The 14795-nt window shown below is 37.3% G+C and overlaps 1 protein-coding gene across 1 annotated transcript; it reads left to right on the forward strand.

Moving 5' to 3' along the window:
• The first annotated feature begins 9147 nt into the window (after positions 1 to 9147).
• Positions 9148 to 10122, forward strand: TAS2R39 (taste 2 receptor member 39). The gene is given in 3 exon segments (XM_059172696.1): positions 9148 to 9335; positions 9337 to 9689; positions 9692 to 10122. Coding segments are annotated over 3 exon segments (972 nt in total).
• The last annotated feature ends 4673 nt before the right edge of the window (positions 10123 to 14795 follow it).

Below are 14795 nucleotides of genomic sequence, written 5' to 3' on the forward strand. Positions count from 1 at the left end.
GGAAATAGTATGTCAGAATATGGAAACTTCAGAAGACAATTAAAAATTCCCTCATGCATGTATCAAGAGCAGAGCATTATTAAAGGAACACTAGAGGGGAGAAGGTCCATATGAAAGTTTAAAATATGATAGTAGAAATTAAAACATTCAGTGGAATGACTGGAAAACAAAGTCAAAGATGAGCACCTGGGTGGCTCAGTAGGTTAAGTGTCGGCCCTCAGCTCAGGTCATGATCCCAGGGTACTGGGATCAAGCCCCACATCAGGCTCTCTGCTCAGTGGGGAGCCTGCTTCCCCCTCTCTGCCTGGCTCCCTGCCTACTTGTGATCTCCCTCTCTGTGTCAAATAAATAAATAAAATCTTAAAAAAAAAAAATCAAAGAAATCTCTCAAAAATTAGAACAAAACACTAAAGAGATAAAAAATGTTAAGGTCTGACAATGAATATGAGGAATTCAGAAAAGAAAGAAGAGAGAAAAAAAGTAAAGGGAATCATTAAATTAATGACCAATATAGGGGTGCTTAGGTGGCTCAGCAGGTTAAAACTTCTGCCTTTGGCTCAGGTCATGGTCCCAGGGTCTTGGGATCAAGCCCTGCATCGGGTTCTCTGCTCTGCAGGAAGCCTGCTTCCCCCACCTCTCTCTCTGCCTCTCTGCCTACTTGTGATCTCTGTCTGCAAAATAAATAAATAAAATATTTTTAAAAAATCCATGACCGATATATTGCCCAAGTTGGAAGATATTGTTTTCCAGATTGAAATCCCATTTTAGTGGGTAAAACAGACATCCAGCAAAAGACATTATCATGAAAATTCAAAGCAAAGGTATTTCCTAACTCCAGAGAAAGGTATGTAATTTACTTTCACAGAAACAAAATAAGGGGAAATAAGATGTGGTGGGGAAAGGAAATAGGACTTTTTTTTCTAATAAATAAAACAAAAAGTACATAGAAGTATTTGACTTAACTGCATTATTTTTTTCTGTGTCAAGGTAACCCTTTACAAGATCAGTAACTGAGGTGAGCTATACCAGGAACAAAGAGAGACTGATTTACTTTTATTTATTTTTAAAGATTCATTTATTTTATTTCAGAGAGAGAGAGAAAGGGAGTTTGTGAGCAGGGTGAGGGGCAGAGGAAAAGAAGAAAGAGAATCTCCAGCAGACTCCCCATGGAGCACAGAGCCCAATCGTGGCCCAATCCTACAACCCTAAAATCACAATCCCCACTAAAATCCACCAAAGCTTAACTCCAGAAGCTTAACCAACTGTCCCACCCAGATGCCCCAAATAGACCACCCATACTGGACACTAACCATGGTCGTATTCACACAAGCTCTTTGTTTAACCATTGCAGTCATCTTGATTATTTAATACTCAGGTTGCCTCAGAGTCCTACTTAACATCCAACATGCTATGCCATGGAGTGCAAATTCCTTTTACAACTGTAATATACCAATAAGCCTTTATCTTTAGAGTTTCTTGAGGTAGGATCCTGTGTTTCACTTCTGTACTCCAAGTGCCTGGTATACAATATGTGCTCAAAAAAATGTATTAGTGTGCTCATGTTTTACCCACTCAAAAAATTTCATTAAAAGGAAATCATAAGGGACGTTACAAAATAGAAACATATGACAATAGAAGTACTACATATCAAATTTGAAGGGCTTCCGTAACATGGTACTAGCAGTATATGTATACACTTCTTTCTTTAAAAAAAAAAAAATTAAGAAAAATTGAAAATCATTTTGTTAGGTGTTCAACTCAAGAATCAAAAACAGTGACAAAACAAAAGGAAGATGTAAAGTTATATTAAAGTGAGTGAAGAATTTAATGCAATAGAATTAAAGGAATAATGAAAGATAAACAAAACCCATAACTGAATCTTCAGGGAAGGGGGTGGGAAATCTAGTAAAATAGCAAGTGTCTAATTAGAAAACAATGAGAAAAGACACAGAAATATTAGAAAAAGAAGAAAAAATGCAGTAACTATGGAATAAATAATGGAGATCTACTCCAAACTCATATGTGTAATATTATGCTAAAGAATTTTGAAAACGTACATGAAATAGAAATTTTTCTAGAAAAAAGAAATAATTAAAATTAGTCTCCCTTCCCAAAACTGACAAACTAATTAACCAACTAACTATTTTTAAAAATTGAATTTGTAATCAAATGTCCACCCTGCTGCCCCGCCAAAATAGAATTCCTCTTTATCCAATATAATAGAACTTTCAATCAGACACTATTATGTACAAAAAGATTGCATTTCCAAGCCTCCTTTGTGGGCAAATGCTGCAGTATGACTACAGTCAGCATTTTGTAGTTTATGGGAGTCCTACTTTAGGGTCACTTCATTGTCTTTCATCATCTTCTTTTGCCCTTCTTCCACACTACCTCCCTGACTTCAGGTGTCATCAGCTGGTGAGGCTGAGGTGTGGACCTCAAAGACATGGAGCAATAAGCTCAAAGAACCTATCCCTGGGGCGCCTGGGTGGCTCAGTGGGTTAAGCCTCTGCCTTTGGCTGGGGTCATGATCTCAGGGTCCTGGGATTGAGTTCCACATTGGGGGGGGGGGGTCTCTGCTCTGCAGGGAGCCTGCTTCCCTCACTCTCTCTCTCTGCCTGCCTTTCTGCCTACTTGTGATCTCTTTCTGTTAAATAAACAAATAAAACGTTAAATGAAAAAAAAAAAAAACTATCCCTGAGGACTCAGTTAAGTGAAGTTACCATGTCAGTCACAGATTACTTATTTCCAGACTAAACTCTTCCCTTGTGTAAACACTGTTGTTGCTATTGTTGCTACTACGTGAAAAATGTCTTTAGACTGCTTTTAAAAACAGTAAAATATCAAAAAGGATTTTTAAGAACAAATATGAGCCAAGTATAACATACAATAAAGGATTTGTTGTTGTTGTTGTTATGTATAGTTGACATACAATGTTATATTAGTTTCAGGGGTCCAACATAGAGATTTGTCTAGTCTGTACATTACTTAATCCTCACCATGAAAAGAGCAGTCACCACCTGTCACCATACAACATAATTACAATATTAGTGACTATATTCCCTATGCTGTACTTTTCATCACTGTGACTTATTTATTTTGTTACTGGAAGTTTATACCTTTTAATTCCCTTCATCTAATTTACCCAACCCCCTACCTTCTTCCTTCTGGCAAACACCAGTTTGTTCTCTACATTTATGAGAAAACTAAAGGGGTTTTATTTAGGGCAAAATGTTTATTATTCTTTCATTGCTTTTACAAATAATTTCAAAATAAAATGTGCAGAAATTAGATAAATGCAAAATACCTAATACAATAGTCATCGCTAAGTTACAAGATTGAGTATTTTTTATTTTTATTTAAAATATTCTGTATTTTTCATACATAAAAATTATTAATATCAAAACTATAACTGACCACATAGTATATTTTCATTGAATCCCTGTAAGTAAAGAGAGTCATAAGCATTCACACTGGGAAGAAAAGAAGCTCAGGGTTTACTACATGATGAAAGATAATTGTGCCATGAACAAAATAAAACAATCTTAACAACAAAATTAACCATGGGGATCTCTAGAATATAATAAATGTGAAATGCAAACCTTGATTATATTATCACATCATCAAGGACAGATTACTTTTTGCCTCTGGATTTAGGATGAAGAAGGCATTTTTAAGATTTTATTTTTAAGTAACACTCAACATGGGGCTCAAACCACAACCCCAACATCAAGAGCTGCACGCTCCACCAACTGAGCCAGCCAGGCACCCCTGATGAAGACATTTTTTTTTTAAATAAAGAAAGAAGAGAATGTCTGATCTTCACCTCAATCCAAGAAAAGAATGAAAGATGTGGCAGTTTCTGTGGCAGGAAACAGAAACCAAAGGAAGAAAACACTCCTTTGAAATGCCGTGATAGTTACTATGGAAGACAATATCCTCAAAGTTTTGTGTTTTGTTTTGTTTTGTTTCCCCAGAGCCTCCACTTAGAGCAAAACAACTCTGAAAAGTATGAACAAATTTGGAGGATTCACACTATACAATTTCAAAGTTTATTAAACAGTTATAATCATTGGTAGAGTGCATTATTCACAAAAGGGTAGGTACATAGACCAGTGGAACAGAAGAGACAGTTGAAAAGTAGACCCACACAAATACAGACAACCGATTTTTTACTATGATGCCAATTGTTTACTATAATTGCCAAGGCAATTCGATGAAGAAAGGATATTTCTATCAACAAACAATTCTGGAGCAATTGTTATTCATATGCAAAACAAAATAAAATACCTTGACACATTCCTCTCCTCTTATACAAAAGTTAAATTGAAATGGATCATGGATGGACCTAAATATGAAAGACCAAATGATACAACTTCTCAAAGAAAATAAGAGAAAGTTTTTGTGGCCTTGAGTCTGGCAAAGTTGAAGAAAAATTGATAAAGTAAAACTTATCAAAATATCAAACTTTCATTCTGTAAAAGATATTGTTAAGAGGATGAAAAGAAGCTATGGACTAAGAGAAAATATTTGCAAAGCATTTAGGTCATAAAGGACTTTTAACTACAATATATAAAGAATTTTTAAAATTCAGCAATAAGCAAACAACTAGATTTTTAAAAATAGGCAAAAATCTGTAAACACTCTACCAAAGAAAATATACTTTTGTCTAATTAGTATATAAACAATGGTCAATGCCACTAGTCATTAGGCGAATGCAAATCAAAATCACAGTAAAATATGCCACTTCTAAAACATCTTTAAAAAAACCCAAAACAAACCAAAAAAAGCCCTGCACACATAACACCAACAATGCTAGGAGCGAGTTAAGAAGCAACTAGAACTTACATACATCGCTAGTAAAATTAAAAACATGGGGGACCTGGGTGGCTCAATTGGTTCAGCATCATACTCTTGATTTTGCCTCAGGTCATGATCTCAGAGTCCTGGGATTGAGGCCCACATCAGGCTCTGCACTCAGCAGGGAGTCTGCTTGAAATTCTCTCTCTCCCTCTGCCCCTCTCCCTGCTCACACACTCTGTCTCTCAAATAAATAAATAAATCTTTAAAAAAAGAAGAAAGAAAGAAAGAAAGAAAGAAAGAAAGAAAGAAAGAAAGAAAGAAAGAAAGAAAGAAAGAAAGAGTATAATTACTCTGGAAAATAGTTCAGCAGTTCCTTTAAAAGTTAAGTGCTTGGTTGTGGTACATAAACAATGAATCTTGGAACACTGAAAAAATTAAATTAAATTTTAAAAAAAAAGTTAAGTGCTTACTGTACAACCCAGAAATCCTATTTCTAGGGATTTGCCCAAGTGAAATGAAGATGTTGCATGTGAATGTTTATAGCAATTTATTCATCATTGCCAAAAACTAGAAATGACTCAGATGTCTTTATAAGAGAACAGATAAACAAACTGAAATAACCACACAATGTAATTCTACTCAACAATAAAAGTAGCTGAACTATAAATTAACTTAAATGGTTAAATCTTAACTACATTTTGCAAAATAAAAGAAGCCAAACCCAAAAAGCTAGATACTGTATGAATCCATTTATATGTCCTCTGGAAAAAGCAAAAGTATTGGGACAAAAAACAAATTAGTGGTTGCTAGGGACTTTGGGATTGGGCTGGGGAGACACAGATAACTCTAGGGTTGGGGCAGGATGACTAGAGCATCCCATAATGCCTGAAAGTAAGGAAATAAAAATAAAAATGGAATCATAACAAAGACATAAGAGCGTACATGAAAGAGTTTCCAATTACCAAAGCTTGAGAAATTTGAGTAACATTATAAATAATAAATATTAGATTGTAACAGAATATAAAATCCATGAGTATATACTAATGCAAATTAATGTTTGATTAAATAAATGATGGAAAAAACTCTTTTTTACAGAAGAATTCTAATTAATACAAGTAAAAGGAATGAAGAAAATAAAAAATTAGAACAGCACAACAATGTAATAATTGTTGCAGTCAACATCTGCTAATGAATGCTGACATTAGTGAAGAGGGGTTTAAGGAAAAACAAGATATTTGCATAGCTGCAAAGTAACTCCTCCAGAATATTACTGTGAAGGTTTTAAAATATGTCCACAAATTCTTTGAGTTTCCTCCTTCCAGAAAGCAAAGTTTAATTCCTCTCCCCTTGAGTATGGGCTAGATTTCAGTGACTCACTTCAAATGATGAGATTATAAGGGGGGGGTGGTGAATAATCATGGTGGAGAAAACTGGCAGATAGATGTCATTTTTACCAAGGATGCTCAAGTTTCCCGTCACTACTACTAAGACATTGGCATCATGTACCTCCTACAATGAGAAGGGTACTTCACCTTTGGAGTATTCCCCCAAATCCATAACTCCAATGTAATCATGAGAAAACATGAGACAAACCCAAACCGGACTGCTCTACAAAATACCTGGGCCAGTATTCTTCAAAATGGTCATGGTCATGAAAGAAAATGAAAAACCAAGAATCTATTACATATTGAATGAGACTAAAAATACACAATGATTAAATGCATCATGGAATTGTAGATTGGATCTTGGAATAGGAAAAGGACATTAATGGAAAACTGGGAAAAATCCAAATAAAGCCCATAGGTTAGCTACTAGTATTGTTGTAACCGTGCTAACTTCTTAGTTTTGGTCATAGTGCCACGGTTAAGTCAGATAAAAGCATTATGGGCAGCTAGATGAAGGGTATATAGGAATTCTCTATACACAACACATATCTATGTCAAAATTATTTTGAAATAGTAAGTTAAAAATATACCAAATAAACTGAAATTTTTAAAGCCGTTTTCTCTGTCCTTAATGGTTCAAATTTTTCTTCATGAGTTTTCCTTGGTTAAATACACACTTGGATATATTTAGCAAACTGGGTATGTCATTCAGGTTCTAGTAATTCCACTGGCTCTGCTTCTAAAAAATCATCTCTTTGCCTAGAAAGGCCACCTCACCCCACTTCAGACTGCCCCTGGGAGTTCCTATCAACAACATTCTTTTTTCCATTGTAGGAAGAAACCTCACCATAAGCTGTGACAAACAGAGCCTCTTTTTTTTTTTTAACATTTTATTTATTTATTTGACAGAGAGAGAGATCACAAGTAGGCAGAGAGGCAGGCAGAGAGGTGGGGGGAAGCAGGCTCCCTGCTGAACAGAGAGCCCGATTCGGGGCTCCATCCCAGGACCCTGAGATCGTGACCTGAGCCGAAGGCAGAGGCTTAACCCACTGAGCCACCCAGGCACCCCTCAGGTAATTTGTTTTGCAAAGAATTTCTGTCTCTTGAAAATTAGCATCTTCTTGCTTTACTATTGTGATATTATGATTTATAATAAGAGATACATTTGGTCTCTGTGCCTTTTTTCTGTCAGAACTCCTAAAACCTTCAGAATTCCCAAATCCATAAGCATTATAAAGGTGTTTTTGGTTGTTGATGAAGTGACTTGAAAACCACACCTAAACTGGGGTGGTTGTCAGGAGAACCAATCATTGACTAGAAGCTTGGAATTTTCGGTCCCACCCCCTTATTTCCAGAAAGGAGAGAGGGGCTAGAGTAGAGACAATCACCAATGGCCAATGATTTAATCAATCCTGCCTATAGAATGAAGCCTCCTTGGGTTCAGAGAGCTTCTAGTGAACATGTGATGTTCACTGGAGAGGGCATGGAAGCTACATACTTTGCCCTCCTCATCTCCTCCACCTGAAAGTTCATTGGTAGCCTTTATCCTATCCTTTATTATAAAGTTTATTATAAAACTGGTAAGCTATTTTCTTGAGTTCTGTGAGCCACTCTGGCAAATTAATGGGACCTGAGGAGAGAATCCATGAAAACCTCTAATTTACAGCTGACAGGTCAGGAGCACAGGTGACAACCGGGATATGTGATTGCCATCTGGTGTGGGGTCAGTCTTATGGGACTGATCCCTTAACCCATGGGATCTGATGCTATCTCCAAGTAGATAGTGTCCAAATTGAGTTAAATTGTAGGACACTGGCTGGTGTCACAGAATGACCTGGTGTGGGAAAAAACACATACACAAAAAACAAAAACCCACACATATAGTGACCTGAAGTGTCAGAAGTGAAGGGTTCTGTTTAATTAGTAAGGAAAATTTCACAGATAGAATGCTGGGTTGCCTTTTTTTTTAAACTCAATTATTCTTCCTTTAAGTAGTGAAGACATCATAAAAGACTATCAGGAAAAAAAATGTTAACAGTCAAGTCAAACCTGAATTTAGTCTTTGGCTTAAAGGATCCACACAAAAGGATCCACAGGTCCAGGAAGTATAAAGTATAAATAATGGGAAAGAACATGGACTCTGGCACCACGTAACTTGTGTTAGAATCGCAACTCTGTCTCTCTCTAGGTGTGTGACTTTGGCATCAGTTTCCACATCTGAAAAGGTAGGTAATAAAGGCACAATCTTAAAAAAAAAAAAAAAAAAAAAAGTATATTCTTCATTGGGTTGCTGTAAGGCTTAAATGTGATTATAGAAAGTATTTGAAAAGTGCCTAGCACATAATCAGAACTACATGTCTCTATCTCTGTGTCTTTGAATTTATTATTATTATTATTATTATTATTATTTTCAATCAGTTCCCTGAGGTCACAAGTAAAATTAGTTAAATGGTGACTTGGTGGGAACCTGGGTCACTCAGTCATTAAGTGTCTGACTGCAGCTCAGGTCATGGTCCCAGGGACCTGGGATTGAGCCCCATGTCGGGCTCCCTATTCAGCTGGGAGTCTGCTTCTCCCTCTCCCTGCGTACCTCCACCCCTCTCATGCTCTCTCTAGCTATCTCTCTCTCTCTCTCAAATAAATACATAAAATATTTTTTAAAAAATGGTGACTTGGTGGGCAAATGTTCAGCTTAAATGGTGCTAGTCAAAGCCATGGCCTTCAATGCCATGTTAGTGGTTTATAAACAAGCATCCTCCCCAGCCCCATAATTGAACCACTACCAACAAGTCCAATGGGCATGGAAGAGGATTAAAAAGCAAATCCTTCCATCATTTGCATCTCCAGATTTAGAGCTAACAATTGTGAGATAAACAAATGGAGTGAATTTGGAAATGATGCATCCAAGACTTACTCCTATGACATAAAGAGTGGGAGCTATCAAAGATCTGCCTAACAAATGCTAGAGAGACATTTTCCTCCAGACACAAAAGAGGGGTAACAACTTAAGATGACCAAAACCTGCAATCCCCCAGAAAATGAACTGTCACCATTTCAGATCTTACCGATTTTAACAATTATAGGCACTGAATGCATCACTGGTATCATTGCAAATGGGTTCATTATGACTGTAAATGCAGCTGAGTGGCAGAATCCTGTTTTTCTTGAGTGTATCCAGAATAGCTCTCCAAAGCTTCATGATGCTAGAGTTTACCTTCAGCTCAACATTCCCACGTTTTTATAATGAAGACCTTATATATGACATGTTCAAAGTAAGTTTCATGTTCTTAAATCATTGTAGCCTCTGGTTTTCTGCCTGGCTCAGTTTCTTCTACTTCGTGGAGATTGTTGATTTCTCCCACCCCCTTTTCCTCAAGTAGAGAATTTCCAGATGGATGCCCTGGCTTCTGTGGCTTTCAGTGTCTATTTCCCTGGGCTACGGTGGGCTCTTCCCTAAAGACATCTACAGCGTGTATCACAATTCTTCTATCCCTTCCTCCAACTCAAGAAAAAATACTTCACTGAGACCAATATGGTCAACCTGGTTCTTCTCTATAACTTGGGGGTCTTCATTCCTCTGATCATGTTCATCCTTTCAGCCACCCTGCTGATCATGTCTCTCAAGAGACACACCCTACACTTGAAAAGCAATGCCACTGGCTCCAGGGATCCCAGCATGGAGGCTCACATGGGGGCCATCAAAGCTACCAGCTACTTTCTCATTCTCTACATTTTCAATGCAGTTGCTCTATTTCTCTATATGTCCAACATCTTTGACATCAACAGTTACTGGAATATTTTGTGCAGATTTATCATGGCTGCCTACCCTGCTGGACACTCCATTCTGCTGATTCGGGACAACCCTGGGTTGAGAAGAGCTTGGAAGCAGGTTCAATCTCAAGTTCATCTTTACCTAAAAGAGCAGACTCCATGACTGACACCCAAAGAGTACAACAGCACCCAGCCCAACAGCTCTACCTTTCCCCCACCCATACCCCTCTCCTTCTACCCCCTTTCTTTCCCAAACCTGATTCTTTTATCTTCTATGAATTTTTTTAATACAGAAAGCTGATTTTCACTTTTATCTTTTGCTTCATGTGCACAATCACAGTGATGCTTGACATTCTTTACCTGAGCCTTTCATTTCTACCTCCCCTTGCTTCATCTAAAGCAGTGATTCTATACATTAAATCTCTGGGAGAGATTTTTTAAAGTATCAATGTCTAAGCCTGACCCCTAAATTAAGTCAGAATTTTTGGTGTTAGAATTGAAACAATTCTTTCAAGTTCTCGAGTGATTATTTTCTAAAACAAAAAATTTTTAAGATGGTCATACTGGCTTATAACAAGAGAAAAATTAAGACTACTTTGAAGTGTAAGTTTTCACCTATCAGATTAGCAAAGATCAGAAAGTTTGGTAACACACTATGTGTGATTATGGAGACCAGGCAATCTCATAAGTTGATGGAAATACTAACTGCTGCTTCTTCAAGTACAGTTTAGTGATACTTCTGAAGGAACATACTTTTAATTGGCAATTTTACTTGGGGGAGTTTATCTTATATTTCAGTACATAAAAATTGACAGGTACCAGTTATATATTGCAATATTTTGCATCTAAGATGGCCATATTCATTATTAAATATGGAACCATATTGAGGGTAGCAACCAAGGTTGAATCACCAATCTATGATAAAAACTTAACCTACTTTCTCTCCCTATCTGTAATAACCGGGTTAAATTCCTCCTGAAATAGAAACATTATTTCTTTCTCTCTTCAATAAGATGCAGAGACTCTTCTTAAAGGGTCTTGTTTTCTGAACTTCTATGTCCTTGGGACTCTAAGACAAGATAAATAAGGTAAAAGAACAAAATGTAAGGAAGACCTTGAAATTTTGAAATGTTCAATACGGGAGAGAGATGTCAGCACTTGAATCTATTCAGGGCAGGTCTGGACTTTGGGCTGCTTTATTACTGCTTTATTATTTAGGACCTGTAGTGGAAAGAGCCACCCTGAGAGAAGAAAGGGTAAACTACCCTCCCCCATTTCATAACCAGTCTACAGTCTGTAGACATGGACACCTCTAGGGCAGTCTTCACTGGGCCAAGTACTCCTCACATGTACCAGCAAGTAAATATGACTTGCTATTGAAACCATGAAAGTCTTCCAGGAAGGAACATGACTGTTTCAGTTGTGAACATTAGATGTTCATCACTATTTGTCATTTAATCCTTATCAAGTATTTTGTTGTTTTAAAAAAAAATGTTTGATATTCAAAATGATTTCATCCTTCTTTGCACATTAACAAATGGATTCTGGAAAATATACTGGATGCTAAGAAAACTGGTAAACCTGTTTTGTAAACATTCTCAGGAGCTGAAGACATTAAGTCAGTGAGTATCAAAGCATAGTTATCAGGGTCTCTGGGTGGCTTGGTTAATCGACTGCCTTTAGGACAGGTCATGATCCCAGGGTCCTGGCATTGAGCCCTGCATCAAGGACCCTGCTTCTTCCTCTCCCTCTGCTTGCCATTCCCTCTGCTTGTTCTCTCTCTCTCTTTCTCCCTCTGTCAAATAAATAAAATCTTTAAAAACAAACAAACAAACAACAACAACAACAAACAAACAAAAAAAAAAAAAACCATAGTTATAGGCAGCTGGAAATAGACCATCAAAGCCATGACTGGTGAGAAAATATTGATGGAAATGATTAGATTACTCACTGAGCAGCTCCCAAAACCCAGTAACAGATAATTGGGGAAATACATATCACATGTCACAATTGTTTGTCACTATTTCTGGTAATGTGGTAAGGTTTATTTTCTTGTGAAATAACCCTGATTGCTACAAAGCTGTCTATTAAAAGCATCTTAACTCAATGCCTGGGTTTTGTTTTGGTTTTTTATGAGACTGTCAATATTAACAAAAAACATAATACTGTTACTCATTTCTAAAACTCCACCCAAAGATTACAGAATTAAGAAATTAGAGTTATTTCAAATTTATTTTGTAAGTTATTATTATTATCAAAGTAAAATAGCTTTTGTCAAACAGACAAGCAAATAAATCCTGAAAAGGTATTTTGTGAAAAGTAAGTCTCCTGCTCACCCTGATTTCCACTTCCCACAAGCAGCAGTTCTATTGATTTCCGGCTTTAGCTTTTGTGGTGGCTACTTTTATAGCTTCGAATGCAGACACACACACACACACACACACACACACACACACGCATTGTTTAACCCATCTGTAAACAACACCCATTAACTCATCACTGTAAAAGATGAGGACAGAAGTGTCTCTTACATTGTCCTCAACTGTTCCCTGGTCCTCTTCCCAAATTTTGAGAATTGCATTACTACTTTTAGCTCCTATTCTCATTGCTTTTAAATTATTGAGTGATCATCTTACATTTCAATGTTTTGTTCTAATATTTATAATCAATGCCTATCAACTCAGCATTAAATAGTGTTGGTGCTCCTATCCTTCCCTCTACTACTTTTCCCTTTTCTGCCTTTTTTTTTTTAAAGATTTTTTTTAATTTATTTATCGGGGTGGGGGGGGTGGAGAGAGCGAGCACAGGCAGACAGAATGGCAGGCAGAGGCAGAGGGAGAAGCAGGCTCCCAGCCCAGCAAGGAGCCCGATGTGGGACTCGATCCCAGGACGCTGGGATCATGACCTGAGCCGAAGGCAGCTGCTTTTAACCAACCGAGCCACCCACCTTTTCTGCCTTCTAACTTCGAAAAGCAACATGCTCTTTTTACACTGTCATATGCTATTCTGTAACTGTAGTTCAGTCTTCTGTGCTTTACCTTTGAATTTATTTTAAATGTAGAAAAATCGGGCTCCTCGGTGGTTCAGTGGGTTAAGTCTCTGCCTTTAACTCGGGTCATGATCTCAGGGTCCTGGGGTCAAGTCCCTTGTCAGGCCTCTCTCTCTGCCTGCCTACCTGCCTACTTGCGATTTCTCTGTGTCAAATAAATAAATCTTTAAAAAATTTTAAAAAATAAATATAGAAAAATCAATAAACAGCATTTCTTTCTTTAAAAAAGGTTGTATTCACTTATTTGAGAGAGGGGGAAAGAGAGAGCGGGAAAGCGGGTGAGAAGAAGAGGAGGAAGCAGAATCCCGGCTGAGCAGGGAGCCTGCTACAGGACTCCATCTCAGGACTCTGGGATCATGACTGGAGCCGAAGGCATAGGCCTAACCAACTAAGCCACCCAGGCACCCCAATAAATAGCATTTCTAGTGCTATTACAAAAGCTATTATTGAACTCGGGACCAAAAAGTGCTTTCCATTAAGTTCAATGACACAATCCATAGATCCAAGTAAAAGGAGACTATTTCCAGCATAAAAATCAGATACATTTTATTTTCTGACACTTCATCGTTCACTCAATAACATGCAAGAGTTTAGTTTAGATTTATGATAATCCTGCTCAACTGCCTACCTTTATGTTGTTTAGACCACCCTCATCTCCCAGAGATAGTATATTCCTTACATCTTCTCAAAGGAATTCTGTACTTTAATCATGGTACTCTTGGCTGGATATAATCCACTAAGTAATTTCCTCAGAAAGGTCCTTTGGAAAATGCGAAATGTTTTCCTTTTTTCCTCACTTTTGATTGGTAGTTGATTGAATATATAATTCTAGGTCTAAATAATTTACCTTAAGTAATTAGAAGAAATTTCGTTATCTTTTCACATTTGTCATTACTAACTGGAAGTGTGAAAGCAACCTGTGCCTTTTTCTTTTTTCTTTAGAAGTTTTTAGAATCTTCTTTTAATACTTAGTGATTTACCAGGGTTGCACAATTGCATATAACAGAAATCTGACTAAAGTGACCATATAATGCTTTTTTTTTTTTTTTTAACGGACCAAATTTTATTTTTTCACTGTTCCAAGATTCATTGTTTATGCACCACACCCAGTGCTCCATGAAATACGTGCCCTCCATAATACCCACCACCAGGCTCACCTAACGCCCCACCCCCTCCTCTCCAAAACCCTCAGTTTGTTTCTCAGAGTCCACAGTCTCTCTTGGTTTGTCTCCCTGTCAGATCTCCCCCAATTCACTTTTCCTTTCCTTCTCCTAATGTCCTCCATGTTATTCCTTATGCTCCACAAGTAAGTGAAACCATATGATAATTGACTTTCTCTGCTTGACTTATAATGCTATTTTTTAATATAACTTGGGTTCTAGAGGCTGAAAAAAATGCTCTAGGAAGTCACCAATGACCCAAGATCTTTCAAGCTTCCTCTCCAGACAAATCATGCTGCTGAAGTTCATATTCATGGTCACAGGATGGCTGCTACACACAGGCATCATTTCTACATTCTAGGCAGAACTGGGTCATACGGACACCCCCACAAGGAAATTTGTAGAAGTTATTTTTTAATTTAAAGTGCACACTTCCACTCTAATCCACCCCAAGCAAAATCAGGGTACTAATAATGAGGAAGAGGGAAGAATGATCTTCTCTAAAGATATAAGTTCAATTTTTTTTTAATTTTTTATTTTTTATAAACATATATTTTTATCCCCAGGGGTACAGGTCTGTGAATCACCAGGTTTACACACTTCACAGCACTCACCAAAGCACATACC

The sequence above is a fragment of the Mustela lutreola genome, chromosome 4 (assembly GCF_030435805.1).
Source record: "Mustela lutreola isolate mMusLut2 chromosome 4, mMusLut2.pri, whole genome shotgun sequence".
Classification (NCBI taxonomy): domain Eukaryota; kingdom Metazoa; phylum Chordata; class Mammalia; order Carnivora; family Mustelidae; genus Mustela; species Mustela lutreola.